The 15,462-nt window shown below is 43.6% G+C and overlaps 1 protein-coding gene across 1 annotated transcript in view; it reads right to left on the bottom strand.

Annotated features, from left to right (window-relative positions):
• Positions 1–15,462, bottom strand: part of LRPPRC (leucine rich pentatricopeptide repeat containing) — a 665,201-nt gene that overhangs the window by 575,772 nt on the left and 73,967 nt on the right. Inside the window, exons 3-6 of the mRNA XM_085612780.1 lie at positions 3,581–3,703; positions 2,942–3,063; positions 1,881–1,939; positions 1,396–1,482 (exon numbers count right to left, since the gene is read on the bottom strand). Of these exons, the coding sequence (XP_085468906.1) occupies positions 1,396–1,482; positions 1,881–1,939; positions 2,942–3,063; positions 3,581–3,703 (391 nt within the window). The remainder of the gene's footprint in view (positions 1–1,395; positions 1,483–1,880; positions 1,940–2,941; positions 3,064–3,580; positions 3,704–15,462) is intronic.

Below are 15,462 nucleotides of genomic sequence, written 5' to 3'. Positions count from 1 at the left end.
AACACTATGTTTCGTATTCCAGGTACATTATTTACTAACATAACCCACTTTGGTGTTTCTTCTTTAGTACAAATAAACATAAAACTAGTTTGCACCAGTATTGGACCTCTACAGTAATTTGTCGGGCATACCGAGACATCCTTTAATTGCCACAACCATTCTGCAATTAATATGTAGGTTCTTCCCCTGCTACATTAATTTTCTGATTCATTTTTCAATGTCCATAAACTTCTTGGGATTTATTAAGACACAGACTACTTACTACATATATAGATCTTAGCAGGATATTCATTTTAGGAGGTTAATTCTTCACTTTACATCAAATTTTACAACGTAAAGCCTATTCTTACCCACTGTGAATTGGTGGATTATTGGTTTAAGGAGAAGTGAGATATTTTCTATGGATGAGTAGTCCAAAACAAATTTATGGTCACTTTCATTGCCAGTCCATCATTATCTGGCTCGATCACCTCTGACTGACTTGATAGCTTGAAAATATGTCAAAGTGATTAGTGAACAGATATGTCAAGGTATGCATTAAAGGACCTGGACATATCTGTTCAATAGTTCTTGAAGCCACCATGGATAATGACCTTATATTCTCTTCAAAATAGTGAGAGATCACTATAATTCTCATCTTTTCATGAAACCTCTGAGACTGAAAAGTAAATCGGAGCAGAAGCAGACTTGTTTTGTACCTCTTCCAAAGTGAAATTTAGATAACTTTGTATTATATGAACTCTAGCTTCAGGACTGACATCTAAAATGTTTAAACTAAATACTAGCTTTGCCCAAACGTTTATTTATGCAATCGGCAGAAACAGATCATCTCACACAACACTACTGAAAGCTTTCTCTGCATCTAGACACAACAATTCACATAGGTTATGTTTAGTAAATCTATTAAGAAGCCTGGTGAAATCTTGCTCCGTCCTACCATTTATGCAATGATATTGAGCATTGTTAATCAGTTTTTCATTTGATCTTTAATGCTCCTACAGCAGATTTGAGAGAATATTTTACATTTCACATGAATTATTAATATGGTATGAAACTTAAAACATGAGGGATATCTACCTGATTAACATATTATGTCAATGACCGACTTTCATTTTACATCTAAACTTCTCTTTACTAATACTTTCATTCTAAACTCTTAACAATCGTTGTTAACTCCTTGTTAAAGATACTCTAGGACGCAACCAGAAATACATAACAGGCTTGATTTGCCCCATAAGCCTTTTAATCGTAGTATTAAGTCTCTTCTCAGTTATGTTCAAATTGAATTAAATTATTTCCACTGAAGAAAAACTGCTATCGGTGCTATCTAATAGATGAAATCTGCAGTGCTTTTATATTTAAAAATATATATATATAATGTATATGCGTCATTACCCCGATTTTGCATGTCCGGTAACTAATGTATTGAAAACTGCCTCTGTGATTGGAAGATCTTTGTTCTTCATGAATCCAAGAATTTTGCTGCAAGATAAAAGACAATACTGACTGACCACTTTAGTTGGATGCCTATAAAAATATAGAACATTTACAAAACAAGTGATGAGTAAATAATAACAAGATACAAAAATACTGGTGAAACTGCTTGATGAACATTAAAAATCTGTATTGCAAGTGTGGGTGTGATCAAAGTCAGGAGTGCAATGAAAGGGTGAAGTCTTCCAAACGTGGCACGTGCTGCACAGATTACAAAATGGACAGTAGGGTTGCATTAACTTTTTTCATTTATCTCTTTTCTAGAGCTACTACTGTATAAATCTACACAGAAAAGTAGATAGAAAGTGTTGCATCTACATTAACATTACATAAATCACACCAACAATGGATCTCTTGACAAATATGTGCCTGGTTGTGTTTCGTACCTGGCACCCTCAATATCTCCCTCGTTACAGAAGGCAGCAATCAACCTTTGATATGTAACCTGTAATAAAAAAAATGTAGACTCATTATTTGCAAAAGGGAGTACATTAAACACAAAACGCAGGGAAAAAAGGTGCGACTACTAATGGGGAGTGTATATTGAATTTGAAGTGGCAAATCCTAGTCCGTGTCTGTGGCGAACTGATGAGCAGGGCAGCGAGTGCACTGTGCGTCAGGTTAGTGGAGGAATAAAAAGTGTGGATGCAAATACAGATGTATCCCCAAACCAGGATGCTTAAACTGACCTGTGTGCATAAGAGGCGGACTCGCACACAGAACTCGCAAAGGAGAAATAACTCCGCGGAGGGTTAGCTTAAACTAAGCACACGCCGACTCCGAACTGTCACACTAGACACAAGACTTGCACAAAACGGCACGGATGGTAGGGTGCCCTGCTGAATGCAGGCATGCCTTTACCACGTGTCGATGTCCGGCACACAAATCATGTGACCAGCGAGAAAAATAAACACCCAAAGAAACCAGAAAGCGGACAACAAAATTGTTACATAAGGGTGCTCTGCCTACTCGGAGGTGCCCGACATCCGAATGGGAATTTGGGGTCGCTGCCTTTCATATTTTTCGCCTCAGTTCAGGAATGCCTTTCCGCTCTCTCTATACATCTTTGCAACCATTTTATGATCATGTGCCTTCTTTTCAATCGGCTTCCATTAAGCAGGATCGAGAAACCCATTGCGGACACAGGCAAACTCTTACAAAAGGGTACCTACGTGAGGTGAATGCCTTATGCGGGTTCTGAAAAACTTGCCTGTGCTCATTAGTCACAGCGTTAAAGTGGCTAGTAATGAAAATGACAATAGATTTGCGCGAAATTGTATTATATAGGATTTCCCCCACACCAATGCACACTCCTGCAAACTAGCATGGTTGTCAGATTGACAGGCCGGAGCACAGAGGCGGGCGTTTCCGCTCTGCGGGCTGCATGAGCTCCGTTCACAGCACAGTACATGAGGCGCCGTGCAGAAATGATCGAGTGAATACCAACCCGATTTGGAGCAACATTGGCGGCTTCCATTTTTGCCAAGAAGTCGGTGGGCGAGAATCTGTGCTCGTTCTGTAGGTAAACTTTCAGTAAGGCATTGTAATGGCTCACATCATACACAGCTCCTGAAGTGGAAACAGAAACACACGATTACTTAAAGAAATGGTACCTAAATAACATTTACAAACAAAGGTTTCCAACCAATGTAATATCCACCCGTGTGTTCTCAAGCAAGGGAGGGCCCAGACTTAGAAGCCACCTATCTGCATACTGAAAAATATTTCTAGTGAGCCTAAAAGCTACGCATTCGTGCATTACCATGACCAGCTTTTAATGTAAAGCAAACGAAATATTACACATGGACAATTTAAACAATGTAAAAGATATCTCGTTGTGAATGGCGGGTGAAATAAGCTGTTACCGAGCTATAAATAGGACATTGTTTCACTGCCCCTAGGTGTCACTATTACTCTCAGAATAAGAACTAACATTTTCTCCCTAACAACCTTCGGCAAGCAGGGCTTTCGCTTAACTATTTTCTAGTATTGGAAGACGCTGTGACCCCTGGCAGGCGCTTTCCATCACTACATTACCTCTTTTCCGTTTTAGGCAGATTTGCATTACGCTACGTCAGGGTCTTACCTAGATTTTGCAACTTGTCCCATATTTTGTGGGCGAGCTCAGTTCTCTCCGGCAGATGGAGTTCGGGCAAGAGGGAGCCGCAGCTACGCAACAATAGCAAGGCCTGGTTACTGCTGGGGTATCCTGCAAAGGAGCAATGCAGCAGACACGGTTACATGAACTCGGAAAAACATACAAAAAAATCTCATTTTCTTTATTTAAAGAGAAAAAAACAATTGAGTGCACTCTTCAAGAGGATGAGCAATTTAGAAACATGTATTAGGGAGCACTACATATAACACTTCTTCTGATGGCATGGAATTACCCATACAGATTTGCAAATGTATATATCTGGATGTTCCATTGTACAAGGTTAACAGAGGAAGTTTACCTCGGAGCGTTAAACAGCGCTCTAAAACCCCAGTCACTGAAGCTTAACCTCATTTAAGAGGCCCAGACTGCTAAAAGTGGTCGGGGGTTGCTTGTGTTACTGTTCAGGGAAGAGGTTGGTTCGCAGTTAAAACCAGACCATTCTGATGGAGCTGGGCCAAAACTGATTTGCTTGTGGCTAGTCCTCCAGTTTGTAGTGACAAAGTAAGCAAAACATGCACTAGAATGAGGCCTATACATTGAGCTCTATTACCAGGAATGTAACTTGAATCCTGCGAGCAGTAAGAGGTTCCGTGTAAAAAGGCATTAACCCACCAAGCTGTCTTCGATAAGATACAATTCTGAGGCCTGTATTTTACATGTTGTGCTTTGAAACAGCTACATTAACCCTCTATTCTGTTTTATGGCGATTAAAACCGGTGACCAGCCTCCATAGTCTGAAGCAGGTGCCTTAATGTAAGTTATGAGAGGATTACAACTCTACTCCTTGCAGGGAGTCCATGTTAGAGCAGGTGTAATTCTAGCTCACGGGTGGTGTCTCAATTGTTTTTAGTCTTAATACACTTTACTCCAACAGGAGTTGCATGTTTCAGCGGTGACTCTTTTTCTCTTTATGCCTGCATGACAGAAGTATGTGCGAGTGCTGTCCTGCTGAAGATTATTCTGGGGGGTTCTTTGCACGAACTGCCTGCGTTCTGGTGCTCACCTGTGTGCCCTTGTGGTTCTTTGGGCTGCTGCCTCTTCTGTTGGCCTCCGTTTCTCCCTCCCGCCGTCGCGGGACATCGCGACCGCCGTGTGGGGGGAGTGCAAGACGGGACTACACTACCCAGGATCCCTTGCACCCTGGAAGCGGAATCGTCGCATTTTCACGCCCGAAGGCGCTACTAAACTGACTCCGCCCCCTGCGTCACGGGACCGCGCGCGGGTAGCGCCGGGCTAAGCCCGGGCAAAGGGCGGGCCCTCTGTGGCCCTCAGAGGCCTACAGAGACTGGACTGGGCCCGAGACTCTGCTTGCACAAGTATTGGTTATCTTAAATTCCATAGGTGTAAGGATTGTTGCATATTTGGGGGTTGCACTGCGTGTTTAGTTTGTATATACCTTGCCTATAGCTAGCAATTATCTACTTGTATCCGATGGCCAAGGGTAAAAATGCGACCACGCTTGAAGGGGAGGGTACCTTGGACAATTACCTAATTAAAAAGGTAAATCAGATTAATACTGCCAGAAGGGCCTCCTTGGGAAAGGATGCCCACCTCATGTTATCGGAAGAGTTGTCTCTTACCTTGGTAGACACACGCGCGTCCAGTGACTCCATCACTAATGTTGGGAATATTGCACTGACTACAGCTCAGGTGCATGATAAAAGACATGTAGCTCAATCAGCCAACCCTAAGGTTGATTCCGAGTATGCCCCGCTACCCGTTAAATCGGCACGAAAATTTAAAAAAAGCATTTCGGAGGCATAGGAGGAATGATAACCAAAACAAAGCATCAACCACTAAACATAAAAAGGGTTCATCTACGGGGGATATAGGGACTGTGATACCCATACTGATCAACCCCACTACTCTCTCAGTAGATCATATCGATTTACCTAATTCTGGGGTTGTGGAGGATGCGGGGGAATTCCTGGTTAGCCCTTGTATGGATGATCATCCCTTCAGCACGCCTGATAGAGACTGCGAGTTTTTGCCAAGTTTTTCTGCCAGCAGTGATGGAGGGGGTCACCATATTATCCGGGATTCTCACCCGCGTCTTCCTCATCCCCAAAAGATACGTCCCCATATAAAGTTGACTGTAAGCAAAGAGGGGGAGGTCCACCGTTAGAGCGGCAAATAGAAAATTCTCAGAGTAATTTATATCCAACTTTGACGACCGTGAATGATTCATCAACTCCCTGTGAGGCCATTTGCCGCGCTATCAATGAAGGGGACCTCTAGGCAAAAATTGAGCACCTGGTTAAACTCTCTATGCAGCCCCTCTTTGAAAAAATTATGATGATTAATACACATCTGGACCTGATTGAGAAAAAAGTAGAAGAAAACTCATCTTCACTTTCTGGCTTGGCGAGTCACTTAGGCAATATGAACCCTAGTAAAAAATCTGTAAAAGTGTCGACAGTGTTAACACCAGCTCCATCATGTTCTGCGACCACCTCTAAACCTACTCAGAGTAGTCAAACACTATCTTCCCCTTCTCAAACCAAGGAGCTAACCGTGCCCTTGCCGACAAAAAAGTCTGTCAATAGGACGGAACCCCATAGCAAAGCAGGGGATTTAACAATGGCTACCTTGACTTTGGAAGGAAAACTAGTACCTTCACAATATAATGCCACTAAGGCCAATAAGGATAGTGAGGTTGGAAACACTAGTAATAAAACTGGGCATTCTCATAGTACAGTAGACTTACCCCGGAAGCTGCCCCTTACATGATTGTTATGGCGGGCGTCCCTGAGCTCCCCTTTGAAAATAAGGAAGATCATCAAGCCCTAAGGAATAAAGTCACTTATTGGCTGAGTAATAATAGACCTTTGCCCGCCCACATAAATGGGGAAATTTTACATGTTAGGCGCTGTAACTGGGTGGGGGCCCGCCCCAAAGACAAAACAGGTGACGTGATCATTGTAAATTTTAAAGATTATAGATAGAGCCGTCAGGCACACTGGGGACTGGTTTGATCCAAGTAGTAATGATTCCATCTCCACCCATTACCTTAAATATTTCTACCCATATGTTCTAGCCCAACGTCGCAAGAACCATGAGGCAACAAGGCACCCTGTGAATAGGTCTGCCTGTATGTGTTATGATCTCAGCCGGACCTCATTGCTGCAACCAGTTAATTTATCAAATTTCCATCCTAGGCAGCACTATCCCTGCATCAGAGGCCCGAACTATGGTGATAACTCCCTGTGGGTTAACAGAGGCATGGTCCCATTTGCCCACAACATACCAACTTATAACCGGTTTGAGGTTTTTTCGGGTCTTGATTGCATGGATTGACACGAGAAGGATACTTGTGTTAGACCATCCCTAGTTTTGCGGGGGCCTGCCAACTTTGTTAGTGGAAATTTAAATGTACAGAGGCCATTGGCCTCCAATGAGGACAGTTTACAAGTTCAAACTGTTCTCAGTGCGACTAACGCTGATACTGGGAAAGACTGCTGTAACGTAGTAAGCATACTCGATCTTAAGGATGGGGGAAATAACGAAGGCCTTCGCCACAACAATTTGGAAAGGCAATGGATAAAGGACACTTATGTGACCTTGGGGATAACGAAATAAGGAAAACCTGCACATTCCTTTTCTGGAATGTGGCAGGACTAAAGGAGAGAATAAAAAATCCATCTTGGGAAACTGTCACAGATGGACATGATATAATGGCCTTTCAGGAAACTTGGTCTACAGACCCAGTACACTTTAATGGTTACAAAAGTTTACACACCGGCAGAGGGTAGCCAACATGGAAGAGCTAAGGTTGGTTTACTCACCCTGGTTTCGAATCAGCTTAAATGCGCCTAGACGCAGTTTACCTCAAAATCTAGCTTTTATCAACTAATTACCCTAAGAAATAAGAAGGGATTTAGTATTGTTCTTATACATTTTTATAACAATATTCCTAGGAAAGAAATCCCTAGCATCTTAATAATGCTGAGGGAGGATATACAACACGAAACAGATAAAATTGGCAGGGAATTTATGATCTTATGGGGAGGGGATTTTAACTGCAAACTTTGCCCTAGGGGTAATCAGGGCATCTGCGGTTTAACAATAGAGCAGGAGACAAATCCATCTCATTTTAATCACTCCTTGCTTGGGGACTTATTAAATGACATACTGTTTATGTATGACTTGGGTTACGTAAATGAAATTGCTCATAAACCTACTACCTTTGTGCCCACATTTATTGGTAGAGGAGTACAGTCTACAATCGATTTTATCATCGCCTCAAATAATTGTAACCATAAGATTCTTAATTCAAACATTTTGGATTTACCATTAAGTGATCATCTGCCCCAAACAATGGAGGTTGAAAACCCTTTTTTCAATGGGCCTGAAGATGTACCCACTATGTGCACTGTCCCTGATGTAGTGTTAGGCAGACAGAATGGTTATAACCTAAAATGGAGCAAGGTGGTCCTGGAAATGTTTTTGGGTAAGCTGTTGAACGCTTGCCCAAGCAGTTTATCTATCTGTTGGATAAAAAGTCTAACAATGAGATGATAATTGAGCATTTTAATATAATAGCTTCCACAATAAAGGATAATTTGTGGGTGGAGGTTAGGAAGAAGACTAAGGGTAAGAAAAGTTGGTTTGATAATTTTTTTACCCGGTCTCTTACTGACCTTAAACGCGCAATACATAGGATACCTCGAAATCCCACAGAAATAAGAGGTTGTAGGAAAAAATATAATGAAGCCCTAAAAAATAGGAAAAACATCATTAAAAAAGAGGCCCTAGTAGCCTTATGTGAAGCATCACAACTAAAGGATGCATCTGCATTCTGGAGGGCCGTAAATACCCCGTTCCTCTATGATAATTCCAAAGCACGTATAGAGATTGCTATCGCTGAGGAAGATTGGGTGGAGCATTTTTCATTTCTTTACAAGTCCCAAGATGCAAGTCATAGCATAGATTCTCCAGTAAGGGCTATTGTGGATGTGGGGACTGAACGACTCGTAATAACCTTGGAGGAAGTTATTGCGGGTCTGAAAGCAATGAAGGGTGGCAAGGCGGCAGGGCCGGATGGGATCCCTGTAGATCTGTTCAAAGCAAACATCGAGGTCTGGGGTCCATTGCTGGTACAACTTTTTAACGCAGCACTGGCTAGGGGCTTAAACCCGTCTTGGCTCACCTCGATCATTGTACCCATTTACAAGAAGGGAGACAGACAAAGTTGTGCTTGCTATAGACCCATCTCCCTTCTGGATTCATCCATAAAAATCCTAGGGAGAATCGTCCTGGCAAGACTACAAAGCTGGATCGAGGAAAATGATTTAATGAGTGAGTTGCAATATGGATTCCAAAAGGGCAGTGGCACTATCGAACAATGTCTAAATTTAATGATCCTTCAATCAAAGTATACAAGGATAAAGGGCGAACGTTTGTATCTCACGTTCGTGGACCTTTCGTCGGCGTTCGATTGTGTATCACATGCCAAGCTATGGGCAATTTTGAAAGAAATGGATGTGGAAGATTCCATTGTCTGCTTTCTTAAAGACTTATATGCTGGGGCCACAGCATCGGTCCGTTATGGTAATGGGGGTCAGTGCACTAGAAGGTTTGAGGTGGGCCGGGGTGTGCGCCAGGGCTGCGTCCTGGCCCCCTTCTTATTCTTGCTATATATAAATGGCTTGGAGCGCCACCTATTGCAGGAGTGTGGGGACATGCCTAAGGTTGGGAGGAGGTCTATCCCCGCGCTCCTGTATGCGGATGACGCGGTCCTGATGGCCCGTACCCCCATGGCACTACAAAATTTGGTTAAATCATTTGAGACCTTCATGTCTAGTTTAGATTTGAAGATTAACTGCAGTAAAACTTTCTCTATGTACTGTGGTAATGGTTTTGGAAAGCAGAAAAAAAAAATGTTTTTGTATAATGTCCCCTTGGAAATTGTCCCTACTTTCTCTTATCTTGGAGTCTTGTTCCATGACACTGGGGCATGGACTAGTGCAGTTAAGGCCAGAACCTTTCTGTTCCAAAAAACTATAATGGCCTTGAAAAATTTTATTAAAAAACTGGGTAAGAAACCGATAAAAGAAATTATAACAATATATAAAGCCACATGCACCTCGGTAGCTATGTATGGCTCGGCCCTCTGGGGGTATTCCAATATTGACTTAATTCAAAAAGCTGAGAATAGGTTCCTGAGGTACATCCTGACAGTCCCTCAAAGTGTCGCGACATATATATGTCACACTGAACTTGGTTTATCTTATTTATCTGACACTATTAGAATTCAACCCATACTTTTGTGGCATAGGGTATGGACAATAAGGGAGTGTGTTATGAACCGGGCCGTTTTACAGGATGTTTTAACTTTGGATAATGTGGGTAGATCTGACTGGCTAAATTATGTCAAAAATGTTATGATCAATATTGGTTGCTTACAATATTATGAAGACCCACTCTCAATGGATAGTATATCCAGAAACCTATTGTCTAAGTTATGTAAGGAATACCTCGAGGACATAAGAAGACATGAGGAAGCGAAGAAAAAGTCAGTTACTCTGCACCTTTGTTTGTTAACTCATTTGAAAGTACAGCCCTACTTAACTTTGCCGTTGTCTAATTATGATCAATTTCTTTTGACCCGTTTTAGATTAAACATTGTATTTAGACTTCTGACCTTCCCAGAAATGAACTTATGGTCGTCTAATCTCCCCTTGTGCCCGTGTGATGACTCTTCGTCCCTATCTGACATCCATATTCTATTTTTCTGTAAATGTTATACTTTACCTCGTAGACAGTTCATTATACCATTCCTTAAAGAACTGAAATTAAATAAAAGCCGCCCAGCTTTTTTAGAATTTCAACGAATGGACTCTGTTCTAACTGTTACCGTAGTCTTAAGTTTAAAAAAAAATGTTTTTAAACTTCAGAAAACGATTGGGCTTGGATGAAATATAATATGACCCGTTGTTTTTTCTTTTTAATATTTTCCCTGTGAAATTTGTAATCTGATGTGGTTGCTTTCATGGTTTTTGTTTTTTAAACCGAATAAAGTTTTTCTTGAACTTGAGTAAAGCAGTGTGAGGGGGAGATTGTGAGGAGTGGGGGTGTCTATCAATGGTGCTGCAGTTACAGAACTCCTGTTCCCCAAGAGTTCAAATCAGAACCTTGTATATGAGAGAGTGAGTATGTTTGTAGGTGTGTAAGTGGGAGTGTGGGTACATTTGTGTGCAAGGGCACCCAAGGCACATTTTGAAAAGAACGAGGTAACCCGTGGCAAGTATTCCACACCACCGCTTTCAGGGATCACCAGCCGCTACAGGTGTAGACAGCAACTAAATGTACATTAAGAATATGAAACGTTTCAGTGTAATACACTGGGGTTGGCAAGACTTTGATATACACACACATTTATATCACCAAGGAGTTTTAAAAAGGTTCAGCCACATTGCAGAGAGAATGAGATTCCATCTACTTTCCATCCCTTTACATCGCTACAGACTACACACGGAGCAGTGAATCACTGACAGGGTATAGATCATGCGGCCCACAGCTTCCACGGTCACGATTCAGGAGCCCAAATGTAAGTAAGGTTCTGCTCCTGGAACTGCGTTGCGGCGGAGGCTGAGACACCGGCGGGCCGCTGGAGCCCCGCAGCGAGATGCGGAAGAATCCTTCAGACTCTGCCCCTGTACGGGGCTGTCAGGAGAGGCGCTGCTCCGGAGGACTGAAGCCTGCTGTGAAGTGGTCCGAACCAGACGTGGATAGACGGTGAGAGCCTCTCCCATATGGGTCCGAGTGGTGGGCGCCTCTGCTCGAGACCCCGAGAGGAGGAGGGACGCTGCCTGGGCCTCAGACATAACTGCCTGGTGAGTGGATCCCCTGAGCGGTGGCCGGGAAAATGAAGTGACAGAGGCAGGCTCCAACCGGCCCACCAACAGCAACATACCAGCGTGACACTGGATACTAGTGAGTACTAGTCAGACTCCCCCAGCATTAACCTGCAGTTGTCTTAGACTTAGCCCGGTTGTGAGGAGGGACTGCAGGTCGACTGTACTTCCCCATTTCGGCAAAATTTAGAGGGGCATAATATAATCTGGACAGCAGAGGCAAGTTATACCTGGCACAAGGCGGAACCCCTGAATGTGACTGAGACACTGTGAGCTGCATAGTCTACTAAGGGGATGCCAACAGCACAATTAGGGAACACAGGGACAGCTGCTGCAAGAGGTGAGAATCGTGCGGTGCAGATTAAAGGACGAACGAACCCTAGGAAAGCGCGATGCCAGGGCAGAAAATAACTGAGGTGTCTGGTGGAGAAAGGTCTGGACAGTGAATGAGACAATTTGAGGTCCCAACCTTGTGGTTTGGAAACGAGACGGAGGGTCCTGGAGAGGTCCCTCGGGGCAACCTAAGTAGGTGGTAGCAGACAGCCTGTTTGGACTCATCGGGGACGACGGAGGGCAGTGGTGGCTGGGAGGGTCCCGCTTTGAAAACTGCGATGGTGAAAAGGATCGCTTCTGGCTGGTGTACTGCCAACATGACTTGAGGAGAGCGGTACTTTGTGTGTTTTGAAGCGCAAGAGTCTTCCCGGAATATGTGTTGATGAGGGGTGTCACAGACTGACTTCACCTCTCGTGGAGAGGAACCATAAGGACAACCTTAACGTATCCCGCAGAACAATATGGGGAAAGAAAATAACAAAATCACAATTCAACAAGATCTCAAATTACGCTCAACATATATCCCATAGTTCAGAGGACAGAAACGAGGACCCTATAATGGAAATAGGAACAATAGAGGAAGCGGTCAGGGATTCTCCAACACTGATGGATGTTATCAGAGCCGTCTAATCCACTAGGGACGATATGATTAAGAAGATCAACGCTGTGGCTACGGATGTTAATTTATTACGATGTGACCTCAGGAAAGTCTCTGACAGGGTGATGACCACTGAGAAAGACACGGAGGCCCTAAAGAATGAGGTAAAGAACCTTAGGAAAACAGTGGTGGAGTTGAAGCGTCAGGTGATCAAGCTTGATGATCGGGCAGAAGACGCAGAAGGTCGCTCCAGAAGAGGGAACCAACGATTTGTGGGGTTTCCAGAGATAGCGGAAGGGCCGGATGTGGGCCTGTTCTTAGAAGGCTGGATCAACCAAGAAATGGCTCCCAAACAACTGTATAAGTTTTTTTAGTGCGGAACGGGCACACAGGGCACTGGTTGCCCCCCCTAGACCAGGAGCGCCTCCCCGAGCCATAATTGCAAAACTGTTTAATTTCTGAGATAGGGACCTTTTGCTTCAGCTTTCACGTAGCGGCAAACGATATTTCTTTGAGGGACATTCTATCGCAATATTTCCGGATTATACTCAAAGGGTGCAGGAACAGCGGAAAACATTCACTGTAGTGAAACCAAGACTAAGAGACTTGAAATTAAAATACAGTCTCATGTTCCCGGCGAAGCGAAGGGTGGAGAGCGAAGGGCAAGCATTGTTCTTCTTTTCAGCAGGAGAAGCGAGTGACTGGCTGGATACCAGGGCCCCGGACGGGAGATGCCTAGTCCCTTCTACGAGTTCCGTCGAGAGTCAGTCTTCCCTGTCCTCCTCGAGAGCCCAGAGAATCTACACGACAGAAACCACAGAAAAGAACGATGAGCCTGGGTCGGTTCACTGTCGGGCATGACGGCACATTGCAGGTTTCAGATTCGGAGGTAATACCAGATTCGACAGACACGACTCCAGACATTGGGCAGGGGACAACGGAACAGTCAGTGGACACAAATGAACTCCACAAACTGAACACTACCTGCTGTAATGTAAAGATACTAAGTACAAGACAACATTCACAAGGAACTCATTTGTAAATAATAATTAATAATTAGTGACTTAATTACGTCACTCTGAATCAATCACAACCAAGTTACTGAATCATGACTTTTCTTCACAAAGAACCATACCAATTCAATTGTACATCAACTTTCAAGATAAGCCCACACAAGAACCAGTTTCCTTTTAATTATACCTAACCTCAGCCGAGGTAGGTGTTGTTTAATCTAAGGTTCGTTTTTATACAGACTTTTATCCAAAAATACAAATATACACAGTTGCTATTTACAGTGATGTGTGACCCCAGGTGAAAAAACCATAACCCATTACAATGCTTGTGTGTAACCTTAGATTAAACAATACCTACCTCGGCTGAGGTTAGGTATAATTAAAAGGAAACGGGTTCGTGTGAGGGCTTATCTTGAAAGTTGATGTACAATTGAATTGGTATGGTTCTTTGTGAAGAAAAGTCATGATTCAGTAACTTGGTTGTGATTGATTCAGAGTGACGTAATTAAGTCACTAATTATTATTTACAAATGAGTTCCTTGTGAATGTTGTCTTGTACTTAGTACCTACCCGGTTCACAAGGACATAAGGGTTGCTCTTGTTATTTAGAATAGTAATGTAAAGATAAGCTCTGTCTGTATTGTAGATAACATGACAATCTGATATTTCTGCTTGAAACTGTTACATTATGGGTCCATGGGAGATCTTTATTTCTCAACTGGGGGGAACAATACCTCTGATTGCTCCATTAAGTTTCTCCTCTGTGGCCTATTCTTAATATCACTATAGGTTGGGAGTCAGATGGCACGTTTGTTCTGCTGGTATTGCGGGCGGCTGCAGGAGCTGCAACGCCCCCACTAGAGACCAGGGTTGTCGGGGAAGCTCAAGAGAAATCTTGCGCCCCAGGATCACCAACTCTCTTGCATAGCGTTTAGTAGATGCAATTGTTGCCATATTAGACGACGAATGCTTGGGACAATGCCTTAAGCAAAACATACTGATTTTGTAAAGTTTAAGGGAGGGGAGGGTAGTTTGGAGCGGTATGTATTGCTTGGTGTGGGGAACAGAAGTTGTGAATTCCAATTTATACTATTGCCCGTGGGAGGGGGGGGGGGGTAAGGGGTTGTTAATTTCTTACAAGATGTTGTTGTTACGAGGGAACCAATAGAGTCACACAGGATTACACTTGGTTATACAGTCTGGGGAACCATCATGAGGAGCGCACTGGCCTCAAGGGTATATGTGGTAAGTGCTTATTGGCCTATTGTCATGACAGTACAAACGTTAACGGTCCTTAACTGGAACGTCCGTGGGACGGTAGGCCTAGATAAGCGTCGGTGGATACACGCCTTCCTGAAGAGATATGGGATAGCAATAGCGGGACTGCAGGAAACACATGTATGGGGGACAGCAATACAGAGTCTACGAAAGAGATGGAGGGGACAGATCTACGCCACATCATATTCGGGTTTTACACGAGGGGCACTTATATGGGTGGCCCCTGGGGTCCCGTTCCAACACCTTCAACATGTTCTAGATCCCAATGTGAGATATGTCATTCTATTTGGGAGGTGGGAAGGGAGGGAAAAATGTATAATTCATGTCTATGTCCCCAATCTGGATTGCCCAGACTTCTTCCAACTTATCCTGAAGGCGGCCACTCCGTACTTGGGGGCTGAGGTCCTTCTTTTTGGGGATTCTAATTGTATATGCGACGGAAATCTAGATAGAGAACCCCCCTAGAGATCCCACTAAGCCTCGCATGCTGAGATCCCTCACAGGTATCCTTCATGGCATGCAACTCCGAGATGAATGGAGAGCTCGCAATCCCGTAAAAAGGGAGTTCTCCCGTTATACCCCAGCAGCCCAGACCTTCTACCGCATTGATCATTGTTGTCTCTCCGCGGGCCTGTCTGGTGCCACGCAGGCCATTTCATACTTACGGAGATACCTCTCCGACCATGCGCCATTATTGTTGACCCTCTCCAGCGGACCAGGACGTCCACCTAT

Source organism: Triturus cristatus, chromosome 6, assembly GCF_964204655.1.
Source record: "Triturus cristatus chromosome 6, aTriCri1.1, whole genome shotgun sequence".
In the NCBI taxonomy this organism is placed as follows: domain Eukaryota; kingdom Metazoa; phylum Chordata; class Amphibia; order Caudata; family Salamandridae; genus Triturus; species Triturus cristatus.
The sequence above is the reverse complement of the archived record's forward strand: the minus strand, read 5'-3'. Positions and strand labels throughout refer to the sequence as shown.